At 42.2% G+C, this 27,700-nt stretch overlaps 1 protein-coding gene across 1 annotated transcript in view; it reads right to left on the minus strand.

The window, feature by feature from the left end:
* Positions 1-943: 943 nt before the first annotated feature.
* Onecut2 (one cut homeobox 2) overlaps positions 944-27,700 on the minus strand; it is a 52,013-nt gene continuing 25,256 nt past the window's right edge. Inside the window, exon 2 of the mRNA XM_034518594.2 lies at positions 944-7,260. Coding sequence (XP_034374485.1) covers positions 6,974-7,260 — 287 coding nt within the window. The 3' untranslated portion in view covers positions 944-6,973. The remainder of the gene's footprint in view (positions 7,261-27,700) is intronic.

Consider the following 27,700-nt stretch of genomic DNA (forward strand, 5'->3'; position numbering starts at 1 on the left):
AACTTAAATTAAATAATTTAATAACCATTAAACTATTTTATAAGTTAATCCAAGAAGGGAAATACACCCAGATTGTTTTTCGTTTTCATTGTAACCTATGTTTCTTCCCTGTAACAGAAGTTCACTGCTTTATGAAGCATACTACAGTAGAGTTATATAGCAGCCAGGGTTTTGCATCTCAGATGCACCACTGCTCTAGATTTTGATAAATAAGAACAAGAAGTAAAATCAAACCAAGGAAGGAGAATTAAATAATTACCCAAATCCTACATGCTAGCATACAAGAAACTAATTTAAATAAATTAGTTATATTAACAGCTTGTTGGATCACAACTGAAAGAGAAACATTAAAATATAGCTGAGGGGTGGGGAGGGGTTGTCTTCAGTTTTGGGGGGGTTTGGTGGATAAAATGGGTCATTTCATTCTATAGTCTAAGATAAAATAAAGCAGCAAAGTATAACTTCTAAAGCTTTATCACATTAAAGACCACTTTGATGTGACAAACGTGGAGGAAAAATCATCACCCCTCCCCCCACTAGCTAACACAACCTCCACAAGACCACACCTTTGTTCTTTCAACCCTGGCAACCAGACCCCACTTTCTGCTGTTGGTTTGCACCCTACTCTGCATTACCCCACCCCACCCCCTTTTTTGTTCTTTTTAAGGTCTTTGGATTTAGCTTTAGTTATGAGAGATCCAGAAAAAAGCTATTCAACCAAAGTCATTAAACATCTAATACAGACAATGAAATAATATCCAATGTTCCACCTAAAGTTCTTTGTCGTGGCTGCACCCAAATGAAAGTGATTTCAAGTATCATGATGAATGAAGATGGTGAGACACCTCTGCTTACATCTCCGCACTTTGGTTTTCAGCATTACAAGAAATAACAAAAAAAAAGACAAGGTACATTGTCAAAGTATCACATCCATGTTGCATGATGATTTGAAATTTATTTATTGTAACAGATTACAATGTATATATGTATCAAGCATGTCTGTACACACTTGCATGTACACAGTCTAGATACCTCTAGGCAACGTATGTGGATGTAAAGTCAACTATGAGGATATATGTTGAAACGTGTATCTAGATCTGTATACATTCAAGCTCACAGACAGTATAAATGTCAGGCAAACTTATCTAACAAGGACAAGGTCTATGCCATGTAAAATTCTGCTAGAAATGGAGCCAAATGGAAGAATCCCATGGAATGACTAACCTTTGGTGATTCTTTTTTCTTACATACATTTTTTTCCACTAAAAAAAAAAATGTATAAGCTGAGTAATGTCAACCAACCTAACTCAGTCTAGAGAGGTAGAGCTGAGACTCTCTCTTTCACTTTCCTATGACTGTGACAGTCACTTGGGTTACTTAAGGTCAACGAGCACTTGAGATCCTGTGGACTTATAGCATAACCCATGGGCACTAATGAAAAGTTTTGCGCACGCACACACACACACACACACACACACACACACACACACACACACACACATATATATATATATGATCCGATGTTATTTCAAGACTAAGTTTTGTTTCGTAAGTTCTTGAGATTTCCTACGATAAATCAATCATCCATCTACCCTTACCTCCTACCTCGAAAAGAAACAAAGCATTGGTAGGAAAAATAGGACTTAGGGCATCTGCAGTTGCAGTTTAGGCAACCACTTGGGGGTGCTGCTCTTAAGTGGGACTTTTTTTTTTTTTTAAACAACTGGTCTCTACGGTTAGCCAATGGCCCAGAACTGTTAAGCTTTCTAGCTTTGCAAATAACCATCAGAAAGGTTCTCTCCCTTCTTCCTCACCTGCTTCCTGCTCACTTCCTTGGTTAGACTAGCAAGTTTGAATCAGAGCATTACTGTCCTGTTGTTACAGGACAGTAAAAAGCCAGCCCTGATTGGGTAGCAATCTAGAAAACATATTGTCAAAGTGGTGTCTGGGCCATGTGGTCAACATTAACCATAGATACCTACTTTCTCCTGTTTTTAATGACCCTATTATTTTTTTTAACAACCTTGGAACTTAGTCTGTTTGTAGATTTTGAAAAATTCCAATTAGACAAGCTCCCAAAGATTCATTTCCTCCAAAAGTGTATTTTCATGATATTTTGATACTATCAAGCTAATATCACACATCCATTAACATTTTTGATAATGGAAAGGTTCTTCTCTCTACCTACTGAATAGTGATGATTTGTTTAACAATTATTCAATTTTAATTTCCTGGCATTAAGACATGAATTCCCAACATAGACAGTGTTTGATTATTTAAAACTTAATTATTAATATTTGGCTTTGAAACTCACTGCTTGCCTTAGGAAACTGTGTACATTCGTGTGCATTTGTGTGTTTATGTTTGTGAGTGTGTGTATGTGTGTGTGTATGTGTGTGTGTGTGTGTGTTAGGTTTACGAGCCTAGGTTTTGTTTTGCTTTAGTTTGAAGTGACAATGAGATTGGGTTTCAAAAATGGAAGCTGCTAAGAGCCTTTGGAAAAACAGGAACCATGTATCCAACTCTGATCTTTCCTTACTGCTTAGAATAGCCTGTACCGCTGTGTGGTACAAACCAAATACTCTTGTACATTGTGGGAAAAATCTTTCAAATATTTGAATTAAATTTTATTATTGTCATTGTATTTTTTAATATATTAGCTCTCCTTTAAAAGAATTCTAAGAATGAAGGAATTGAAGCTTCATTATTAAAATCACATTGAGAACAAAAATAAAGCTTAGTTATATGAAGGCTTAAGGAAAAATACACCTTTCACTCAATAGCTTTGGGTTTCTGTCACTCTATGAAGGTTAAATTTGGCTGTGAACTGTTCTTTCACAGTGTCCCACTGTTGCTGATAGTGGCAGTAGCCTGGAACTTTTTTTGGATTAAGAATGTAGACTGTAGGCTATGGTCAAGTCCAAATGGTTATTTCCTCTGAAACTGTTACTTAAAAAATCTAAAGGCTTTGAGAAAAGACACTGAATTAAATTCTATAACCTTTCAGTATATTACCTTTTCTTTCAGCTATGTAGCAAAACGATACTTTGTAAGGCCTGAAATTTGGACACATATGTGTACAGATGCACATACACACTTGTGTGTGTGTGTGTGTGTGTGTGTGTGTGTGTGTATAAACAACTCTTTGAAAGCAAGTATTCTCTTTGGTATGATTTGAGATAGAAGACACATTTATCAAGAGTTCCTAGAGGGAATTTCTTGTCTTTTTCCTTCATGCTATCATCTTCCAAGGATGCGAAGCCCCAAATGCTGTTAATTAGTGTCAGTCACTAACCAGAGCAAAACGGTTTGTTCCACAGCCTGTGTTCAAGCAGCACTACTGTTCCCATTGTCCACAAGTCAGTAGGACTCATTTGGTAAGACCCAAGTTAATATTCATCTGACCAAGCTGAAATGGGAGCAAACCTCTGAGGAAATATGTTTTTTCTTGGTCATTTGACCAAAGGTCCATGGGTTATAAGCAAGGGATAAGAGGAAAGTGAAAGGACCACTCCCTAGGTAGGAAAAATTACAAAAATAACTCAGGGTTACATTCTCTCATCACTAGATAGAACTGCCCACATTGGGAAAGTAAAGAGGAAAGGCAGATGATGTGGCTCTCCAGGGACAGGAATCTGGAACTCTCCTCACAGCCTGCTGTATGTCTTTTCTCCAGGACTAAGATCCCTCCCCCTCAACAATCCCGTTCTACCCCAGTGCCAGCTATGGTTGCACTCAAGCTTGTCAGTGCAATAGAAGCTGGACTTCCCCATGAGAAGCTCTGTTGGATCTACTCACTGAGAGGAATCTAGAATACCCTGGTGGATAAGGGTGTCTACTGGAAAATGGATTTCTGGTGTTCTGCTCCACAGCAGATGGGAATGACTCACCAAGCAATCCCAGAAAAGATAGAGAATACCTTCCCTACTGCCAGCACTGCAGCTCTGAGCTAGTCTGGTGGCTAAACCTTGCTTATCATGGTTGAGGCATAGAATAGAGATGACTAAATACAAATAAAACTCCCATCACAAATCCATTCATCAACAGGTTGCATGTGGAAATGCTTAAATGGATTTCAACTTTGACCATAAACTTACATAGAAACAATGAATACTGCCAGACAACCACAGTGGCTAATTAACTCTGGAATGCCATGAGAAATGAGCACAGTTGTGAATTGAATACTCAACAAATGGTGCATATGACAAAACAAAGAGTTGGACAGCAAACATTTTGGGTTATCACCAATGCGGGTTAATCTATATGTGTACTCGTACATTTAATATATATATATATCTATATATATCTTTCTTTAGAAATGCAACTTTACAGCTGATTTTTTTTTAAAAAGCTAATAGAAAAGTAGAAACTGGCAATTCTTTTTACATGTTTCCCCACCCACAAATGAAGCCCTGTTAATATGTGGCAATCACATGAAGATGAGGTTGTAAATTTCTCTATAAATTCTTTGGTTCTGGAGAGGATAGATCACCTAGACTCCTACCCCTGATCCTTGCTCCCCTTCCCTCCCCTAATGACAAGACTGAACACAGAAGCAACCAAGTCTAAGGGTTAAGCCACGGACATTCAAGCGACAAGAATATTTCCTATGCTCTGAAGAGAGAAAGGAACCTTTTTCAGTATCCCGACATCTCAAATTTGGAGTCCACGGAACCTTATGTATGGGGGGGGGGGGGATTCCATGTTGGGTAAAAAGCCATAAAACAAAACTAAAGGGAAACAATAAAATCAAACAAATGACCCTTTCCTTTTGTTGCTTAAAGAAACAAAATCGATTACCTTTGTACAGATCAATGATGCTATAAGTATTTTAGCCAGGCAAAAGAAGGTAATGAACTGAGACAAAAAGATGTGAGAATCCTCATCTTTGGTATTGTAGCTGTTGAGGTTTCTGTTGCTCTGTTTCCATGTTCTTTTGAAAAACTGCATAGGCACAAATTAAAGACAATCTTCAACGTTAAGATTACCGAGTGAGTTGTCATATGAAGCAGCAGCCATTGAGGCTCTTCTGTACTTCGATTTGTGTCTCAACCCTTTCTTTCAAATCTGCTTCCAAAAAAATAAAAAGTAAGAATGTCCCAAAAGGTCTGTTTGAACACAGTGTGTCTTCGGTGGTTTTGTTGTTTAATTCTGGCGTGCTTTTTCCGTTTGGTGGTGATTTCCAGTGATTGATGGAATCATTTACTCATTCAATGGGACAGTTCTGTTTGTTGCAGAAGTAGGTGCAGAAAAAGTTTCTTTGGTTTCAGTTAAGTAATTCATACAAAAGTCAGTCTCAAGTGTCTGTAAAGAGTCATCGAAGCTTTTGGCTTGCTCCGAACTCCCCGCGGTGCCCACCTGGGGCCATTCACTGGTAAATATATGCACATAGTGACCTTTGTAATCTCCCAGAGTTTGGTGGGCCCTCTTCCACTTGCTTTGGGAAGGTGACAACCAGAGCTGGCATGGTGATGCCACTGCCTGGATGTTTGGCTAATGTCATTGATGTCGCTGGTCTGCTCAGCCAGGTGGTGAGCCCAAGACAAGAGCCGAATGCCACTTGGAGTTACAGAGGTGCTCTGATCTCTAAAAGTAATCACAGTATTTGTAGGCTAGAAAATGGCAGGTAACAAATGTCTTTGGTTTGCAGTATTCTGCTTCTTTGGTGTGCTGTGTTCTCTCCAGATCTGTCGGCTGTTTTACAAGGATGAATCAGCAATGGAAGAGAGTAAGGTAGAGACGACAGGAAGTGGCTTATTAAACTGTTTCTTTGTAGAAAACAATAGAGACATCCCAACTAATGGGATGGGACAGGGAACAACACAATCAGCAAGAACGAGAGTGAACCACAGTTGTAATGCACAAAGGAGGAAGTGGGTGACTAGTAAATCAAGGGCACAGTAATGATCTAAAAAAAATCTAGATCTTTTAAAATGATGCATTTGCTCCTGTACTGTAACAGTTAAATTGGCCTCCTGAGTGTGCATCTGCGTTACATACAAACAGAATTTGTATCAAACTGCAAAATGTGCTTGAAGCCATATTCCCAATAATTCCCTAATGACTTCACAACAGTAAAGATGGATGTAAACCGCCTTGTCAAACTGGATGCATTGAAACCAGAACCTTCCTTATTTCTGTTTGTCTTCGTTGTGCTTGATACTTTGAGCTCAAGTGAATTGATATATATATATTTTTTTGACGGATCCAGAAGACCACATGAGATTTCCAGGAGGTAAGAAAAAGAAAAATTGTAAACTGAAATCAAAGCTTTCTAAACTATCCAGTGAAAAGATGCCTGAGTTGGAAAATCATGTCCTTGGATTTTTTTTTTATTGATTTCCATATTTAAAACTTGTGCTCAGTAATTACCATTCTGATTTTTTTTTGTAATGTTATGGCTGAGAATTTTAATGTACCGTGATATAAAGAGGCTAAGCACTTGGGGAGCAAATGAGGCCTTTCTTGTTAAATTCTTCTCTTAACGTAGTATTTTAGAATCCTAAACTGTGTCTATACTCAGGCCAAATACCCACAATGACTCATGGGAAACTAATGTTAGTAAGAGGTTGACAGGGCCTGAATAGGACGATTGATGCTAATAGCTACACTGAACTTGGTTGACACCATGCTGTAATTAACTCCCTCCAAGATGCCCCCATTTGGATCTCTGGGATGCTTAGCATACTCAGAGGATAGTGTCTGGTTCAAAGAGATTAATTTTCAGCGTGCACTTGGAATCTGTAGCCATTTAAAATGAAACCAAAAAAAAAAAAAAAAAAAATGGACACCTGGCCTATGATTACAGCTAGATTAGAAGTTTGAAGACAATTGTGCTTTCAAGTCACCAGTGAAGGGCCCCAGCTAAGAATCTGATGTCTTTGTGATTTTGCTTTTTTGTTTTGTTTTGATTTTTTTTGGTATGTGTTGTCCTCATTTGAAGATGACTTGTGCCCAGGTGAGAGTCCTTGCATTATGCTTTGGTACAAGTGCTGGAGGTGGATGAAGAGCCCCCTGTGCCTAGGTCATCTTGCCATTTTTCCAGGCTGCGGCGCCGGGCATTCATGAAGAAGTTACTGACAGTGGTCAGCTCCAGGCCAAGTTGCTGGGAAATGGTGATCTGCATCTCCTTGGAAGGACGCTTGTTCTCCTTAAAGATGGCGAAGAGCGTTCGGCGTTGGAGGTCTGTGAACACCAGGCGGGATTTCTTCTGGGAGTTGTTCCTGTCTTTGTTTGGTTCTTGCTCTTTGCGTTTGCATGCTTGAGGGGAAAGAAGAAAAGAAAAGGGAAAGGAGTCAACAGGGAAGGTGAGCCACTGAAAACATTGACAAAGTCATATAGGGGATAGAAACTGTTAAGCTTTATTGCATAGATTGCCTACATGTCAATAGGCAGCCAACCCAGTTCATCTTGGTGATGGAGGACATCAGTTAGCAAGCAGGGATTGGAAGAAAGGAGAGCCAGGGCTGCTTCACACAGTCTAGTTTGGATCTGACTCAACTTGTTTTTCCTTTCTCTTTTACTCCCATCCCTCTGTGCCTGCTTAACTCTGATGTCAGCTGTGGTGAAAGAGGTGAAGAAACCATGCACCAGAGGGAGAACTGGTAGTGTGTGTGTGGGGGTAGTGTGTGTGGGGGGTTCACCTTCTGGAACTGCTGTTACCTGGGCTGAAATCACTCCCTCTAGACTCACAAAACAAGGCTTAAAATTCACACGAGTCCAGACATTGTGAATAAGATGGGAGTCAAGGTGATGAAATGAAGGCATCCTAATCCAAATCCTTTCCATCCAGACATTCATAAAGCAAAACAACTGCAACAAATCGTGGAAAATTTGATTTACTCAGTTCTATTTTGGCTACTTTAAAGAGAAGCCAATACAGGAAAACAGGTAGGTAGGTGTGGGTGTATGTGTGTGTGTGTGTGTGTGTGTGTGTGTGTGTGTGTTGGGTTGGAGTAGGAAAAGAAGCCAAAATTACAACAGCAGCCTTTAGGGTCCTAGATATGTTTATTACCATATGCTCTGATTTTGTAGATGTGAGCAGCTACATGTGAATGAAATATGTAACCAGGACATTATTTTGTCCACCAGGATAAAATACTCTTCCTTAGTCTGCGTTCTTTTAGAAGACAGTGACCAATTCTGTCTGATATTCCTAACTGACCCTTTGCAACAGGGATATAAGTTATACATGGCACAATGGGGACAAACAACACCTTGACTCAGGAAATTTGGATCTTCCCTCTGAAACTTCACAAGGCAGACCATTGTCTGCACTGTCCTCAACATTATTAACTTCCAAACTCCTACAGAGCCTCTTACTGAGCTCTTAGCACTCAATGGCTTTTCTAGCCCAAAGTCCCCAAGTCCTCCTACAATCCTCCGAAAATTAACATGGTTAGTTCATTACAGCAACACCCCACTTCTGATACCAATTTGTCTTAGATAGTGTTCTATAGTTATGATAAAACCCCATGACTAAAAGCAACTTAGGAGAGAGTTTTATTTACATCAACATCAGAAGAAGTGAGGACAGGAAGTCAAGCAGAGTGGGAACCTGGAAGCAGGAGCCCGATGCAGATAGGCTAAAGAGGGTTGCTGCTTATTGGCTTGCTCTTTATGTCTTGCTCAGCCTGCTTTCTTACAGCACCCAGGACTACCTCTAGCTCAGGGATGGCACCATCCACAATGGGCTGGTCCCTCCCCCATCAATTATTAATTAAGAAAATGCATTACAGCTGGGTCTTACAGAGGCATTGTCTCAATTGAGGCTCCCCCCTTTCAGATGACTCTAGCTTGTGTCAGGTTGATATAAAACTAGCCAGGACACATGGTTCGCAGACTCATAAAGGCTAAATAACACAGTTCTTAGAAGTCACGATGTTGAGACATGAAAACACAGGTTACCATGATTTGAGAGAATCCTAAGCTTCCTGGGAATGTTGCATAGCTTCATTGGTGTTGCCTAGGAAAGTATAGGGGGAGCTAGGTTGGGTAGCCTCTTCTACTGTCAACTTTCACTGGGTACCTTACTCCTAGGATGGGACTTTCTGCTGCTGAGTGGTGAGTAGATACTTTTCTGCACATCTCAAAGCACTGGTGTATGCATGTGCCTATACCTTAGTCCAGGCATCCCTGCTCGTTGTATTCTGAAGTGACACATCAGCATACTTGTGAGTTTAGGACCTGTTGTTATCTAGCTGCTTACACACCCTTACCAAATTCATAAGCTGAGATCCTAGTCAAAGAGGCAGCATTAGGAGAGTGGGTTGGGGAGAAGTGACTCGTTCATGGGGGTGGAGCCCTCATAAGTAGAACTAATGTTCTTATATGCGTGATAGTGGGTAGACAATGTGTGGGGGTGTTCTGTAATACCATCATTCATGACCCAGGAAACAGGCCCCTGATCTTTTACTCTTTAGCCTCCAGAACTGAGAAAAATAAACTTCAGTATGATATTTTGCCACAGCAGCTGGAATGGACAGGAAGAGGATTAAACTCAAAGATAACACTCATGAGAAAAGTGTTCTGTAAACTGAAGCTTCTTTTGCCTAACCTGAGAGTGCTATGTACGCTCCATACAGAAACAAAGAAGACTCACTCCAGAAGTAAACAAGATTTGACAGTATCCTCCAAGGGCCACAGGAGTAGAGGGACCTCTGGTGGGTAAACTTTTGGGGCATGGCAGTTTTGGCAAAGAATTTCTTCCTGGTTTATCTATCTCTCATAAAGAAGAAAAAGGAGGAGGAGGAGGAAGAGAATGAGGAAGAGGAAGTAGAGGAAGGGCAGAAGGGAGGAAGGAAAAAAGGAAGAAAGGAAGGAAGGAAAGAAAGAAAAAAACAAACAAACAAAGAATGTGCCATACTGTCTTCCAAAAGTAAGGATATCCACACAAGAAATATTCTCTTGGAGGGCTTAGGGTTTTTTCACGAGGGAAGATTCTTTAGCAATGTGATGACAGATGGCAGTTACTAAGACTTCCTGCCACTCCGTCCTTGCACAATTTCCCTTGCACATTTCTTTGTGCACGCCTGCCCTACCCACACCACCAGATTCTCACAACTTGTTGGATTATGTAGGTTCCCATCTGGCTGTCATAAGCGCATGGTGAGACTCTCATGTTATGTTTCAGTCCATCTATCAAAGTGATCCTGAACTTCAGGGTGTGCCAGACTCACCTGAGGATACAGATGTGGATGCAACCTAGTTTATGGGAGATGAGGGGCGGGCATTGAGATTGTGCATCATTCATTAGTTTTTAGGTGATGCTATCTCAGATGGTTCCATGCCTCAGTCTGAATAACTTTTGTTCTAAAATCTTCCAGGAGCACCTGCTTATGTTGAAAGTTCTGTGGCCAGAGGTCCTGGGGTTCAAATTTTGAATTCTACTTTCAAAGCTTGGGACCTAACCTTTCAGGGCCTATATCCCTGGTCCAAATAAGGAAACCACAGTGCCAGTTTCCACTCACTGCACCACCCCAACAACTCTGAGCTATAGACAACAGGCAGGATAATTATTGCCTTAAAAGGAAGTAAGTGGACAGACATCTAGGAAGTGAATTTGATGGTTCTAAGGCCAAGCTTCCTCCTCTCCTTCCACAGACCAGCACCTGTTGCAAGGGGAGGGGCCTCTGTGGAGGGCAGTGGATTAGGACTCTTCTCCTGAGATTTTGAGGGGTACTGTGCTCTTCTGAGATGTGAGAAGCAATGTGTCAGGTCCCCAGACTCCAGCTCTGTCCTGACCTCCTGGGGTTGAGTCTTCATCTGGAGGATTCATAATAAATATCGATGCACAATTATCAACCGGATAAAATCTGAGCAAATAGCTTCTGTAAACATTGGTGAAAGTCCTCTGTCAACTCACCCTCCTCTGGATTAGTCACCAGCCCTCAGTTTTCAAGCCAATATTGATCACCCTTCAGATAAGCCTCTGTTTTTGTTTTTAGGAGGCTGATTACACTGTGTGGGAGAAACCCACATTGGTTTGTCAGATTCTATTTGCTGAGCTACAGATAAGATAGATATTAGATTTATATAGATTTATATGCTTAGAAAAATACTAAATGCTTAAAATATTCAGCACTGCATAGAAATAATAATAATAATAATAATAATAATAATAATAATAATAATCTGATACCTTCTTCCTTTTCCTTTCCAATTGCTTTCTGAAGCCTCTGGATTTCACACCAGCAAACTGTATGTTACTACCTGGAGTCTGTCAATGGACAGCAAGTCAAGGCCAGAATAATGAGGTAGCAGGACTGACTTGCTCAGGGTATTGAGAGCCGGGAGTTGGCATCTCATGATTCTAACACACAAAGTCAGCTGGGCAGTGGTTCAAATGTGAAGACCATGTATCTGTGACATGTTCAGCCATAAATGGGACACGTATATCATGGCCCTTCCACCCAATGGTCAGGAAGCCTACTAGAAGAGGGAGCATAAAGACTCTAAGAAGGATTGAGGAAGGCTGAGGCAAAACAGTGTCTCTGGATACAACAAGACCACTGTCCTCATGAACTTCCAGGAACTGTTGGTGCCTGTACAAGTTCAAGCCAGTCAAGATGCCAGCATGAATGGGAGGAGGGCTCACAACCCTCACCCCTGGCTGAGTAGCTGCCAAAAGATGGAGAGTCGTTTTCTTTACGGTTGTGATAAGTTAGCCATGCTTCAGTGGAGTGGATGGCTCCTCACCCATGTGTAGTTGGGCATTGATTGGACTCTATTGATGAGCTATAAAGAATGAGGACATGAAGTTGAGAGAGGTATGTGAAAGAGAGACACGTGGAAGGAACTGGAAGTGGGGACAGGGAAGGGGCATGATCAAAATATGAACATGTTAAATTCTCAAAGAGTAAATTAAAATATGTTAAAGTAAGCAAAAAAAAAAAAAAAAAAGGTCAGTTGCTCAGAAACAGAATGAAATAAAGTATTACTTGCTTTGAAAGTCTAAGATAAGTCAACAGATGCAACGACATGTGGTCTGGGGTTGTGAACTTCAGTCCTCTTAAAACAAACCACCAAGCCAGCTATTCCCAGAGACACAGGTAGTCTGCAAGTGGTTCAAGTATTGTGAAGATACTACATTCTGCGGTCAATACATACCATTTCTGAATGACTAGGAAAGTGGCTGTCTACAACTAAGGAATGTGTCAGAGCCCACAAATAACAGCAGATATTCCCAGGCAGTGTTGGTGGAGTCTTGCCACAGTCCAATGCTGGTCAGTCCTACCCAGCTTCCAGCTGCCTGAGGGAAATTTTGTGATAGATAGCAGGTCCAATCTCATCCTGACTAACTGTATCTCTTTGTCTTCCTCACTTCTCAAGGAAAGAAAGCAGGGAGAACATAGGTCGAACAGAGACTGGGTTGGTGAGGTAAGCGTGAATCCAGGAAGCTTCCAGCCATTTGTGGCCCCGCCTCCTTAGGTGGAGTGTGAGGCAGTTCTAGTTCATTTCTAGCTCAGAGATGAGGATAATCATTTGGTTACCTACCATGAGGTGAGCTACGCATACCACCATGCCTTTTCCCTCTTTCCAGAAGGAATTCCATTGACTCAGATTGGCAATTTTGGCCGAGGGCAAGCGGGGACAGACAAGAATCCACAGATCTGTCCATAACCTGTGAGTAAGTAATCGTGAAGGGCAACAGCCAAATACCAACCTACGAATGCAGGCTCATTGGTAGACTGAGTTTTTAACTGTTTCTAAGGGAGGGTCTGACCCAGGCACAAGCCATGTCTCATATCTTGACATGTCAACTTACCTTTCTCTTGGCCACTACCTTATTTGTACCCTATAAGGTAACAGGGATATTAACAAGGCAAAGACACCGTAAAGCCAGCTATGCGATACTTCCTCGTAGCCTATCCTTCTTAACTAGGAGGGAGAGAGAATTCTCTCCTGACTGATCCGCTTATAGGTATCTCCATCCCAACTCTCTCTATCGTCTTATTTTCTTCGGGAGGGGCTGCTCATGGGATTCTTGGATCTCAGTTGTCCTCTGATAATCAGGTCTTTAGCTCTATCTACTGCTCACCATGAGCAACATGCAGGACCGTGTGTGTGTGCGTGTGTGTGTGTGTGCGTGTGTGTGTGTGTGTGTGTGTGTGTGTGTGTGTGTTTAAAGCAGTGTCTGGCTGGTTCTGGAGGCAGGTACAAGTGGGTGAGGTCATGCTACTATCATACACTACCTTGACTCACGATCCATCCAATAGGTTCAGTACCTTTAGTTTCTCAAACACCTCAACACTGTTTTGCTTTGCTTTGCTTTCAATAAAATTCCACATAGCCCTGGTTGGCTTGGAGATTGCTGTTTCAATGAAGCCATCCTCGAACTTGTGGCAATCCTCCTGCCTCTGATACCTGAGTGCTGGAATTCTAAGCACGAGCTACCATGCCTGGTCTTTGTCACAATCATAGATCTTTAGGGTCCTTGTCTGATCTAAGCCCAGAAGACTCAGTACCAACAGAATCAAAGTTATGTCCCCTTGGACTTCCTTTCCACCTGTTTTTGAGAGGAAGATAGAGCAGAGGTAAATTCCCACTTACAGTTCATTAAGGTTTCAGTAGCGCCTTTTTGTTGAGGATCATCAAGCAGGCTTAGAAATTCCCTCCCCTACTTCCCTGGTAGCTCTGCAAAGTAAAAGCGACCTAACCAAGGCTGGACTCCCCTGTCTTTCTTGAGCAGCAATGCTTCATATTGCCTGGGTTTTGTACCTGGAATTCAGATCCCCAGTGAGAGTCCTTCTTGTAACAGGTTGGTACTGGCTAGTTTTCTGTGTCAATTTGACACAAGCTGGAGTTATCACAGAGAAAGGAGCCTCCCTGAGGAAATGCCTCCATGAGATCCAGCTGTAAGGCATTTTCTCAATTAGTGATCAAAGGTGGGAAGGCCCATTGTGGGTGGTGCCATCCCTGGGCTAGTGGTCCTGGGTGCTATAAGAAAGCAAGCTGAGCAGGCCAGGGGAAGCAATCCAGTAAGCAGCACCCCTCCATGGCCTCTGCATCAGCTCCTGCCTCCAAGATCCTAACCTGTGTGAGTCCCAGTCCTGACTTTCTTTGGTGATAAACAGCAGTGTAGAAGTGTAAGCTGAATAAACATTTTCCTCCCCAACTCTCTTCTTGGTCATGATGTTTTGAGTAGGAATACAAACCCTAAGACAAGGCTGGTACTGTCTTTAAGCCTAGATGGAGATCTGCAACAGAATTATTACTATGAATAATGATAGAACCCCTTCGATCTGGCCTCATTAAATAGGAAGAGATTTTCATCCTTCCTACACTAGCAGCTTCAGGGGATGAGTGTGCAGAGACATATAGTGTTTTAGTGGAGGCTCATGAATTCTTTGCTGGAGAGAGTGGCCTGAGCAAGTCCTGTGCACCAAGCTGAAGCAGGATGAATGTGGTCCACAAGGATCCCAAAGTTTGGGGACCCTGGTTTGTCCCCTCATCTCTGATTTATATTTCTTCTAGACTTGTTTCTGTTTCCCTTCAGGTCTCAGATATGTTTTCTGGGACTGCCTTGTCCATCCTTGTCCTCCAAGAACCCAGCTGTCCTTCCTGTTCCTGCATCCATTGTTCTCTTCTCCTTCCTCCAGCCTTCCCCCCCCCCAACCCCCGCCCCAGCTCATGTGTCACCTCCACGTACAACATTGTTTCCTGTGTAGGTCTGGTAACACCCAGAACCTTCATAAATAGCTTTTGCTTTTAACCCTCTCCCCTCTGAAACCAGGAGCACATGTGCCAAAAAGGTTACTGCAGTTTGGATATAGTTTAAGTGTGTTCTGCCTTCCTAAGGATTCAATGTGGAAGCTTAGTGAGGTGCATTAAGAGGCAGCACCTAGTAGGGAGATTCTTTTTTGTTTGTTTGTTTGTTTTTTTTGTTTTGTTTTTTGGTTTTTTTTTTTTTTTTTTTTTTGTTTTTCGAGACAGGGTTTCTCTATATAGCCTTGGCTGTCCTGGAACTCACTCAGTAGACCAGGCTGGCCTCGAACTTAGAAATCCACCTGTCTCTGCCTCACAAGTACTGGGATTAAAGGCGTGCGCCACCACCGCCCAGCTAGTAGGGAGATTCTTAAAGTGTGCCTTGAGAATAATTAATGTGGCTCTTGTAGGATTCCCGTTGCTCTCTCGTGTCTTCCTCGAGCTTCCCACCCCACTATCTGATCTCTTTTTCCTCTCACTTGTCATAAACTCTGCCATATAGCCTTCTGCCCTCAAGTCTTCATTAAAGCCACACTGATGCCAATACCACGTCACTGAACCTCCAGAAATGACTCAGACATATCCTCTTCTTTGTAAAGGACCCAGCCTGAGGTATTTCATCACAGCAAAGAAAACGGAGGTCATTACTAAGAGCTGAGATAAGGCCCTGGCTCCATCAGCAAAACACAGTGTCAGCCAAAGATGCTCACAGCTGGGTAGCAGGAGCTAGTCTGGTGGCTTGTGATTATGGGCCCAGCGTTAGCACAATTAGACTGGATGAAAGTTTGTCTAGGCTCTGAGAACTCTACCAGTTGGAGCCAAGGTGACCAAACTCCAGCAGTACTAGATCACCCCCAGCCGACCCAGCAGGTGACTGCAGAGGCTTGGGTAAGTACAGTTGAGAGCAGCCAGGTGTGGCCTGGATCAGCAAAACAGTCAGGCCAACCACAGAATTCTGGATAGAAATAAATGCTGACTTATGCCACTGGCTTTGTGGTTATGTTATGCAACCCAATTGTGGTGAGAGACAGCAGACACTAAAGCCAAGAACAACCTTGGCCTTTCTGCTCATGGGCTGAGTCAAATGCAGGGGAGAAGCCTCATCTCAGAACCAAGCCCTCTTCCGGGCCTTTACTGGCCACTTTCAGCCTTACTCACCTTACCTACTGGGGACTCTGATGCCCACCATTCTAGATCACCAAAAGGCCAGCTGCGCGGGTGGAGGAAATGACTTGGTCAGGAAAATGCCTACCATGCAAACATAAGAGCCCAAGTTTGGATCACCAGCTCCCGTGTAAAAAGTCGAGCACATTGGTGGTATCTGTTTCCCCATGGCTAGGAGGACAGAGACAGGAGGGTTCCTGGAACTCATTGGCTAGGCAGCTTCACTGAATCAGTGAGCTCCTGATTCAGTGAGAGTCTCTGACTCAAGAAACAAGGAGGAGAGAAACTGTTACTTAACAGTAGCATCTGGCCTCCACACATTTGCGCACGCACACACACACACACACACACACAGACAAAGACACACACAGACACAGACACAGACACACACATACACACACACACACTGTTCCCCAACACACAAACAATGCTTGCTGTCACATTCAGTACACAGATATTCAGAATATGTGACACTCTTCTTTCTCTTTCATAGAGAAAAAGAAATGTGGTTTCAGGAGGTTGAGGTTTAGAACAATCTGAAGGGCGGGAGAGACAGTTCCGTGATTAAAGGCATTTGCTGTGCTGGAAAAAATGACCTTGTGAGTCCACCCACAATGGCCTGTAACTCCAGCTCCAGACACTCTCTTGTGGCCTCTGTGGTCACTCTACACATGTGGTATACACTCAATACAGAGACATACACACGTTTTCTGAAAGCCACTTCCCACGCACTCAGAAGTACATGAACTTGCCATAGGGCTAAAGGCAACTAAAGGATTATGGGTTTTGTCTTCCTTGATCTCTCATGTAGTTCCCAGCCTCATGCAAAAGAATAAGATAAGGCCAAGGTGCACTTTTTTTTTTTTTTTTTTTTTTTTTTTTTTTTTTTTTTTTTGCCTGTGTCAGAGGGCAAAAAGCTTTGGAGCACCGGTGTTTCCTGACATCACTAATTTATGTTCAAATACATTCTATCTGGGATGGGTCTCATTAGTCCCTAAGAAATAATGGAGCCATGCTTGATCCCCTTTGCAATTAGTAAATACTCCCCTGATGAGTCCATTATGATCTTGCCAGCACAGAGGGTGGAGGTGGGGAGAAGAAACCCTCAAAGGTGTGAGTCGGTCAGCACCTGCAATTCTATAGGTCCGAAACTTACAGGAAAAGCCTTCGCCTTTTCAGCTGAAGAGCCTGAAGCTAGGTAATATATATGTATATAAAGGTGGGGGTGGGGGGAGGGCTGACCTTCAGCAGGGAGGCACATCCCATGAGAGGTCCAGGGAGACTGGGCTGGAAAACATCAATGGCAAAAAGTTTGCATATGTACCACTGGTCTTACTCTTTGCAAAGACTATGAGCTTTTGAGAAAAGAAGAAAGGAAATTAACTCCCTTCACTTCTTTGCTGTTAAGAGGTGACTCTTCAATACTGACAGAATAGCAAGCTAACCCTTTCTTTGGAACTAATTTGCACAGTCAAGAGTCTCTACAGGAAGAATAATAGGATCCCTTGCATTCAAACAAGGAAGCAAGCAGGACCCACACATTGTGCTGGTACATATTTAATGTTCACTCAGCCGTCGGTGCTGGTAAATCATAGTCCCGAAGGCTGCTTGGGCCAGCAGAGGGACGGGTGCCAGCACAATGCTAAAGGAACATGGGGGAAAGAGACTGACACGCAAGAGATTTGGCCTCATGCTCCAATGTATTCTGTTGGCTACTGATGGCCAGGTTGATTCATCTTGGTAGAGGAAGGACTTACATTGAGGACAAGGCAATTTGAAAATTATTATTCTGTTATGTTTTATTCCTTGAATTTAGAAAACTATAAATAGTTTTCGAGTATTCCCTGCCTGTCTGATTCCTGGTTTGTCAATAAGACACATTACAGTTCAGATACCCATAGACTTGGTACTATGAACTTGGTTCTTGAAAGCTAAACTCTTCACCTTAATTCTCTACCTTGCTCAGAGTCATATGGGAAGTATGCTGGCTTTGTCTCAAAGGAGAAAACTGGTTTTCCTTAGAAACTCTGTCTCCACCCACAGACCTTATGCCAATCCGTTGAAGTGGCAGAGTCAGCCATATCTTAAAAAAAAAAAAAAAAAAAAAAAATCTATCTGGGAGGCCAAGAGAAGAAATGATGTGCAACAAAAAATGGAATGGGGCACTCATAATTGCTAGGTTTCTCTCTTCTTATATTCTTATCATTGTAAGCTTAGGCAAAACCTTGGGAAGAGGGGCCTCCAACATTAGGCCCAGCATCCTTGACAAAGGAGCTACTCCATATGCTAGGCTCAGAGCTACAGCTCAGCTTATTGGAAGAATATAGGTGGGAGGGAAGAGGATCCAGTAGGGAAGAGAGAGAAAAGAGAGAGCAAGAGAAGGAACACGGAAGCTAGAGAAGGGGCCGGGGAGATAGCTCAGTTAGAGAGGTTGTGATTACTCAGTCTGTAAGTGCTTATCTTGCAAACATAAGAGCCTGACTCCCAGAACCCACATGAAAGTAAGCAAGGCATACTGGTGCATACTTGCAATCCTGTCCCAGTGCTGAGAAGGCAGAGACAGGTGGGTTCCTGAGGCTTACTCGCCAGCCAGCCTAGACTACATTCAGAATCCTAGGCCAGTGGGAGACCGTGTCCCCAAAACAAGACAAATGGTACCTGAGGAATGACACCCAAGGTTGACCTCTGGCTTTCAAATATATGCACACGTTTACATGTATATACATATGAACATTCTGGAGTCTAGGCAGAGATTTGGGAGGCTAAAGGGACTTGGTGCTGCCCATGACTGTCTGCTCTGTGCTTTGAGCCTCACCATTGATGCAGGGCACATTTCTTACCATGAAGGTGTTTTTGAGCTTCTCCTCCTCTGATCTTTTGGAAAATGTGGGTGATAGATGATGAATAGCCCCTTTTCACATCCCAGAGCCTCGACTTTCACGTGAGTGCTGGACAAGTTATAAGCGAGCTGGCCTTGATAAGCATCAAGGAGAGAGTACACTGTCCATTTCTCATGCAACAAAAGGCAGGCGGCCCTGGGACTGTTCTCCGTTCAAATGCCTCAGAGGCAGTCTTTGGATAAAACTAGCTCTATTTCCTGTCCTTCTTTTTTGCTTTCAAGACAAAGTCACTGAAGGTCTGAGAATCATAACCGGAGAGAGCTCAGATGTCTGGCTCTCCACCAGCAGCTGGCCCCAGTGGCACTCAGGAAGCTTGTGGAAGCTTGCACTGAGAGAATGTATGCTTTCTGTCTCTGCTCCCCTTTCAGCAGAAGCCATGAGAGCAGAAACAACAAACACCAAAATACCAGGCTGCTAAAGTCGGATAGATGGTCTAGCTTGGCTGACGAAACCATGACATTCAAAGACTGCAGGATTTACAAACCACGAGGATGAGTTAAGGAGGCTAGAATTCCTAGAGGTGTCTCTGTTTACTTGGTCCTTGGGAATGGTTAAGAATGGATGCGCTTTAAGAATCCAGCTGTCTTCCCATCAGATCCAATAAGGTTTTCTCATTTACCTACTACAGAGAATCTTTGGAGAACCTGCTCTTTGAAATCACAATTGTTGACCATCCATTCTTCCCTGCAGAACACTGTCCTGAAGAGATCGCTATCACTCCACATAGCTAAAGACAGCCAGGGATAGCAGTTCTCTAAGACACCCAGAAAGCTAGGAGCTGCAAAAACAAGCAGGTGACTCTGGATAGAAGCATCTGATTTCAAATGGCTAGAATATGCAGGGCAGGCTCAGCCACCCAATAAAATCATTTCAAAGACAAAAAGGAAAGCTAAAACTTAAACTATAGTAAAAACTATAACTGGGAGGGGGGTGTCAGCACAGGAGGAGAAAGGGAAGAAGTAAAATAACAACAAAAAAGTCTGAAAATTTCACAAGGAATCATAGCATTACTTATTTGCCTAAGTTATATACAAGTCTGCACACACACACACACACACATGTATATGCAGATTATATATATATATATATATATATATATATATATATATATAAAGTTATCCCCACCTGTTCTGATAATACTCATCCCAAGGACCATAGACTACCTAAAAATTTTAAAATATTATAACATTATATATTTAAATATTAAATATTATAATATTATAAATGAGAAACCTCTTTTTGAATTTTTGATCAAGGGAATAAAAAAAGACTCTCAGAATGAAATAGTCTATAGCTGCTGCTCTTGATTGACTCCCCTGTCTTGAAGATAAGCCTCTATTGCTTGAAAACACCATGAATTTCGGACACAGGATCCAGAGATCTGTGTTAGATATGACTTGAAAGCCTCCTCCCCGAAGACTATCTTTCCTCATACCTGAAGGTTGTATGCAAACTTTCCATGGATGGAAGCATCCAGTAGTCCTCCCACCTGTGATGCCCATGAAGCACAATCGTGACCAGAACGGCATGGTAACCTCAAGATGTAAGTGCCATAATGGCACTCATATCTTAGTGGTAACTAACAACTCTAAATAGATTTCAGGCTTGCTCAACACGACAGAAATCATGCCTAGTACTGAAAACCTATCCTACCACTAGGGCTAGCAAGATCAGAGAGGAGAACCTAAGATTTACACTTTACCAAACCAGCATAATCTCTAACTATACTTTAAATATCTATCCTTAGAACCACAGGTAAGTGTTGCTCTCTCCCCTCACCAAAGAAACTTCCTGCAACAGAAGGAGACTATTATAGGAAATCATAACTGGTGAAAATACAGAGAATACATGATCACAGCTGTCCAGGCCTAGTGGGATACATCTCCAATACAACTCCAACACCTAAGACCCAGGGAACATTGCAGAAGAGGAGAAAGAGTAAAAGAGCCAAAGAATCAGAAAAGCTGCTGTCAAGGATTTGTATCTTCTAGAAATAACAGGGGAGCTATACCCATGAAGTCTCAACAATATGGCTGCCTAAACAAGACCCGAAGAAGTACAACATCAATGGATAGGCTAACATGAAAAATCTTATGGTGCCCTACCCATAGACAAAGAACTATAGGTGTGGTGGAGAGCAGATGAGGCTTGGCACTGTGAGAAGCCAGGAAAAGCCATTGGTGAAGGTGTAGCCTCAGTGGCAGAAGGCCCAGGACTGAAGGGGTCATGCAAAGAAGTTGAGGCTTGGAACCATGAAGAGAGCCTATGAGAGGCTATTGGTGAAAGTGCAGCCTAGTTGCAGCACAAGACCCCAGCGCATTGGAGATGCCAGCACCATGCAATGACCACCAAGAACAGCAGCAGCAGCAGTGGAATAGAGTCAGCCAGAGCCTAGAGTGCTACAGAGGGTAGAGCTGGAGAAGTGACCTAAGCCTTTTGGAGGAGCCCAGGAAGTTCATGTGTGGATCTCAGACATTGGAACAAGAAGCTATGACGTTGAAGTTGCCTTGGAGACAACAACTCAAGATGTTAGAGATGCCAGAGCTGTGGGACACCTGTTGAGGATAGCTGCTAACAGGGAGTGGAACCAACTCAAGAGAAAGAAGTGTGCTGCAGTCAACAAAGATATAAGGAGTTGGCTATCAGACATGGAGATGCAGAGTTTGGAGTTTGCCCAGCTGGTTTGTGGTCTTGCTTTGGTCCAATATTTCCTATGACATTTAGGAATGGTAATGTATATCCTGTGATGTTGGAGGTGTGTGATCTGCTTTTTGATTTTGATTTTATAGGGGATTACAGTTAAGGGCATGAATCTCAGGAAGGACTTTAAACTTTGGATTTTTCAAACATTGTTGAGACTGCTATAGACTATGGTGACCTTTGAAATTGGACTAAGTGCATTTTGCATTATGCTATGGCTAAGTGTGTGCATGTGTGTTTATATTTATGTATGTGTGCACTTATAGCATGTATGTAACCCATAGACTCATGTGTTTGAACAAGCCTATGGGTGCCAAGGAGTGGAATGTGGTGGTTTGAATATGCTTGGCCCATGAGGAGTGGAGCTATTAGAAGGTATGGCCTTATTGGATGAGGTGTAGCCTTGTTAGAGGAAGTGTGTTACTGTGGAGGTGGGGCTTTGAGGTCTCATACACGTGCTCGAGTCTGACCAGTGTGACCAGACCCTCCTCCTGGCTGCCTGCAGAAGACAGTCTCTTTCTGGCTGCCTTCAGATCAAGATATAGAACTCTTGGCTCCTCCAGCACCATAACTGGCTGCAGGTTACCATGTTTCTTGCCATGATGATAATGGACTAAACCTCTGAAACTATAAGCCAGCCCTAATTAAATGTGTTTCTCTATAAGAGTTGCCTTAGTCATGGTGTCTCTTCACAGCATTGGAAACCCTAACTAAGACAATAGGCAACTAAGAAATGCTGAAAGTGGGAAAAATAGACTTCTCTGGGGATTAACTGGTTATCTAACACCAAGTAGTCAGGCCTGAAATATAAACACACAAGTAACACTCAACAGACTAAGCAGATTGGATTTATATTTTTAGGTGTGTGTGTGTGTGTGTGTGCATGCACACGTGTGTGTTTACATTTATGTATGTGTGTGCACTTACAGTGTGTATGTGTGTGTACACTAAATGTTTAAAAACTGCAAGAAAATGAGGAATACAGGATCAGCATTGAGGCATCATGGACACAGTAACTGCAGTACTGAATTTTGACTCAAGTTAGCTGGTCTTTCCTGTAGGAACAACACAGTCTGTGCTCCCTCCTTGAAAAGATAAATAGCTTGAGGATGTACTTCAAGTTACTAAGAGTTTAACAAAACACAAAAGCTCAGAAATTTGATACGGTTCTCAAACAATGGATGGCCAGTGTACATTGTGATGATCGTAGGCACCCTCAGGAGGTTTACAACATAACAAAGTGTGTTCTCCCGAGAAGCTATACTAATGGGTCTATAGGTGGGGAGGTGTTGAGGAAGATATTTAAAAACTGCCTCACCCAATCTGTCTTGTGTTACAGTGCCGCCATGTTCCTGACTAGCCTAGGCCTGTAGCCACGAGCGGCAGTGATGTGTTCTTGAAGCTGCCGCTGCTCAGGCCACCAGCTCAGTCTGTAGACTCAGACAGCCAGAAACACTGGTCCTGTCACCCACAAGATGCCAGCATGGGAGATGGCTCTGCCAATCTTCCACGCTGTCTCCATAAGGCTGGGCTGAGCCCAGACTATCCTGCCATCCACGTGGCACACGGTAGGAATGAGACTCTAGTGCTTAAAGATTAATCAAAGGCTTTATATGTTTGATAATGCTCAATTAACAAGATGCTAACATAATTAGAGGTATTAACCAATTAACTAACTTAGATATAAGTTGTTACCCAGGACTGCTCTCGATCCAAGCGTGGCTCTCCATCCTCCTACATCTCTGCCTCCCTCTGTCCCTCCTTTTCATCCTCCTTCTCTTCCCTGCCTTACTCCTCCTCTTCCTCTCCTTACTCTTCCCAGCTTAGCTCCTTCCAACTTGTGGGAAATTTTCCTGCTACAGGGAAGTGTGTGGATGGAGAGGGGGTGGGTGGTCTCTCTCCTTTCACATCTTGGTGGTATTTAAAGATAATTTCTTTCTTTCTTTTTTTTTAAAGAATAATGCTATTTTATTTGTATTTTTTCCTCTTTTAAAAGATTTATTTATTTTGTGTATATGAGTACACTGTTGCTGTCTTCAGACATACCAGAAGAGGGCATCAGATCTCATTATAGATGGTTGTGAGCCACCATGTGGTTGCTGGGAATGGAACTCAGGACCTCTGGAGGAGCAGTCAGTGCTCTTAACCACTGAGCCATCTCACCAGCCCTTAAAGACAATTCCAACACCAAGGTTTTCATTTATATGTGAATAACACAAATCTCAGAACTTTAAAATGACTGCTTCAGACACATCAAATATGGAAAACTATCTTTTCCTACCACAAAATCAGCAGGATACACTTCAATACTTTTAGGTGAGGCCTTCAGGCCCTGCTACAACCCAGTACTGTTGGGAAAGTAACCCAGTTGCCGTTACAACGAGACAAATAAGCAACAACAACAATATCAACAACAAAGCCCAATGGATACGATGCTGAGATTTAGAAGGTGATGAAACTGGCTGGTGGCAGAAGCCGAACAGGTGGCCCTCTTTCTTGGCCAGCTCTATCGGCTAATACTGCAGCCACTCCATGAAAGGGTGCTTATAATCAGTGATACCAATTTAAAGAGAATCAAGTGAATCATTTATAGTCTCATAGTAACTAACAATATGGGGATAAAAACTAGGGTAGTCTACAGTCAGGTATAGTGGTCCACACCTTTAATTTCAGCATCCACGAGTTGGAAGTAGGAGAATCTCTGTGAATTCAAGGTCAACTAACCTGGTCTACATAGTGAGTTCTGGGAGGGACAGGGCCACAGAGAGATCATGTCTCAAAAAATAAAAGGAAAAAAGAAATTAGCATAGTTGACTCCAGACTCCTTGCACTTACAGCTAGTCTATACTCTTTCCAGACAGAAACATTACATCCTTCATTACATGATAATCTCATTTTTACCTAGAGAACCCAAAAGCCCCTGAGACGGAGTATTAGAACTAATAAGGAAGTTCAATAAGATGACCAGTAACAAGATAAACAAAATCAATACTGTATCTATATAAAAAATCTAAGAGAGTAATCAAACTGCTAAAACTAATACAAGAATTAATTTTTTTTAGATTTAGTAGAAAAAAATTAATGGTATTTTGATATAATGTTACACATAGAATAGGCAGATGGGTCAGTGAGTAAAGCAGTTGCTGTACAAGTGTGGGGATCAGAGTTGGGGTCCCAGCACCCACTAAATGCCAGGCAGATGTGGCAGTCTACCTGTAAAGGTAGAAATGGGGATCCCAGGGGGAAAGATCGCTGGATACACTGGCCAAGTCAGTGAGCTCTGGGTTCAAATGAGAAAAACCTCCCTCGGTATATAAGGTGGAATGAAATCAAACAAGACACTCTACTGCAGCCTCCACATGGGCATATATGTGTATGTATACCTGAACACATGTGCCCATATATGCCAATATGCATATGCACATGCATGCATACCTCAAACACATGCATATGTCAACAACACTATTTACCTATAATAAGATCAAAACAAGAACAGAGACTCAATCTAACACCAAGTACTGTACAAGTCTGCAAGTCTCTGGCAGAAAATTTCCAGTTTCTTAGGGGAATTACAGAGTAATTCTAAATAACTGGAGTGGCAGATTTGGCACTGGCAAGAATTCAATTCTTTCCATATTGGTCTAAAATACAATGATGTCTCCAATCAGATACCAGTGGCCTTCCATTCCTCCTTTCCTTCCTTCATTCTTGGCTGTCTTTGGAGTTTGATCAGCTAATTCTGAAATGTACAAGGGATGCTAAGGAATACCCAAGCTAAACCACTTGTGGTGGCGCATGCCTTTGATCCCAACGCTCGGGAGGCAGAAGCAGGTGGATCTCTGTGAGTTGGAGGCCATCCTTGTCTACAGAGTGAGTTCTAGTACAGCCAGAGCTACACACAGAAACCCAGTCTTGAAAAAAAAAAAAGCCCAGAATGGCCCAGCTGTTCTTCACAAAGCAGCATTGCATCAACTACCCAGATACCCATCTGTTCAAGCACCAAGGAAAATCCAAGCACATGAATACTTGGTTCAGGACAGAACATGCCTGTAAGCTCAGAGATTATCCCATCTCACAGTGTGAGCACTGGGTTTATGGACATGTGCTATGGCACTAGGCTTTAATGTGAGCTCTGGATAGAGCCTTATACTTACACAGTAAATGCTTTACCTACTGGGTGCTTGCCCCATGCCAGGTCATGTATATTCTCTACCTCTTCTTCATTTCTTATACTTTATGAATCACAAATCTTCATGTGAACACCAGAGAGAGAGAGAAAGAGAGAGAGAGAGAGAGAGAGAGAGAGAGAGAGAGGCTCAGAAAAAATAATACAGGATAATATATTATAATCCTGGGAAAGATCTCTTAAGACTCAGTAAGTATTAATTCAAAAGAAAATGATCTATTAGGACCCATTAAAATTAAGAACGTCTGTTTACTGGAGACTGTAATAAGACCAGAAAGAGAACTATGGATATTTGCCATACATGTTATTGGCAAAGGGCTTGGAGCCAGAATATATAAACTCTACTGGAAATCAATAAGCAAAGCCCAGACATCCTAATATGAAAATAGGCAAGGGATTATAGCAGGCACTTCACAGAAGAAACCTGAATGTCCAATAAATATACAAAAAGTTACTAAAATTTTTTGGTAATCTAGGAATTACAAATTAAAGTGTCAATCACACACACACACACACACACACACACACACACACACACACACGACGAAAAATGTAAGTCTTCACCTTCAAGAGCTACAAGACTAGGGCCCTCAGGAAGCTGGCTGAACTAATGGAAATCCACGTTGGGTGAATCTTGGCAGAATCTGCAGTGGATGAGTATTTGTGGGTCCCATGACAGGCAGTCGTCTACTCTTGGACAGGCTCCCCTTGAGCAGCTTGTATTGGGTACAGACAGACACATCTCCCTAGGGGCCCCTCACCACATGTTCATGCCAACATCACTCCCAATTGCTACAAGTGCCAGCATTGTCATTTCCCTGACTGAAGCCTTTCTCTGTATTCCAGAACCTACCTTGCCCATTGACAAGACCAGGGTGCCCCTTCTAAAATTCCCCAATCACTGAATAATGAGGGCTACCAAATGAACTTGTTTCCTTAGCTAGGACATCTCTGAAGTGTGTGTGCACATATATTTGCTTTCTTTTTCTTTTTTCCTTTCTTAAATACATTTTATTATTTTTAAAAAAACATAAATACTATTAACCAGACCCAAAATTTAAATGTACACAATTCTATGAACTGCTATACCATTAGAGTGGGCATACAGAACAGCTTTACTGTGTTCTGTGGAACTTCACATTAAATTTTACACTCAGTATCAAATATAATTCATGCACTTACTCACCATAAAAGCAAAAAAATCCATAATATGTGGTTTTTATGGGATGTTACAGAGTGTCACTGAAGGTCAAGCTTCAGTTGCTGACACTAGGAATGTATTTCATAAAACAACTTTCCTTGGGCTTTCTGTCACTTTCCCAACCTTCTACCACAGTGGTTCTCAACCTGTGGGTGGCAACCCCTTAGGGGATTGAATGACCTTTTCACAGTGGTCACAAAGCAGATATCCTACATATCTGATATTTACACTACAATTCACAACAGTAGTAAAACTACAATTATAAAGTAGCCAAAAAAAAAAAAAAAAAAAAAAAAAAAGGTTATGGTTGGGGGGTCACCACAACATTAGAGACTGTATCAAAGGGTCTCAGCATTTGGAAAGTTGAGACCTACTGTACTAGTGTTTGCTAGGATCCCTTTCCAAATAGACTACTTATCTTTAAGTCCTAGTTTCAGGGTCTTCTGAAGAAATCTAAAACTCTACTGAAATATATGCTGTGTATATTTAGGGTTTTTATGCATTTAGAGAACCCTGAGTGGTCCTGTTTATGATAAGACTAGGAATGACCTAAGAGTTCGCCAGTAGAATGGTTCAGTTGTGGCATACTGGTTTGATGGAATAGCTTTGGAAAGAAGGGGCAACTACCACATGAAATGACATGCAACAGCATAAAGATGCTTCAAAAGCAACCTTGACACATAAAATATATATCAAGAAAATATGCATATGTAAGATTAATGTTAAGGGCTAGAGAGATGGCTCAGCAGTTAAAAGTACTGATTACTCTACCAGAGGTCCTTAGTTTAATTCCCAGCAACCACATGGTAGCTCACAACCATCTGTAATGGGATCTGATGCCCT

This window comes from Arvicanthis niloticus, chromosome 14, assembly GCF_011762505.2.
Source record: "Arvicanthis niloticus isolate mArvNil1 chromosome 14, mArvNil1.pat.X, whole genome shotgun sequence".
In the NCBI taxonomy this organism is placed as follows: domain Eukaryota; kingdom Metazoa; phylum Chordata; class Mammalia; order Rodentia; family Muridae; genus Arvicanthis; species Arvicanthis niloticus.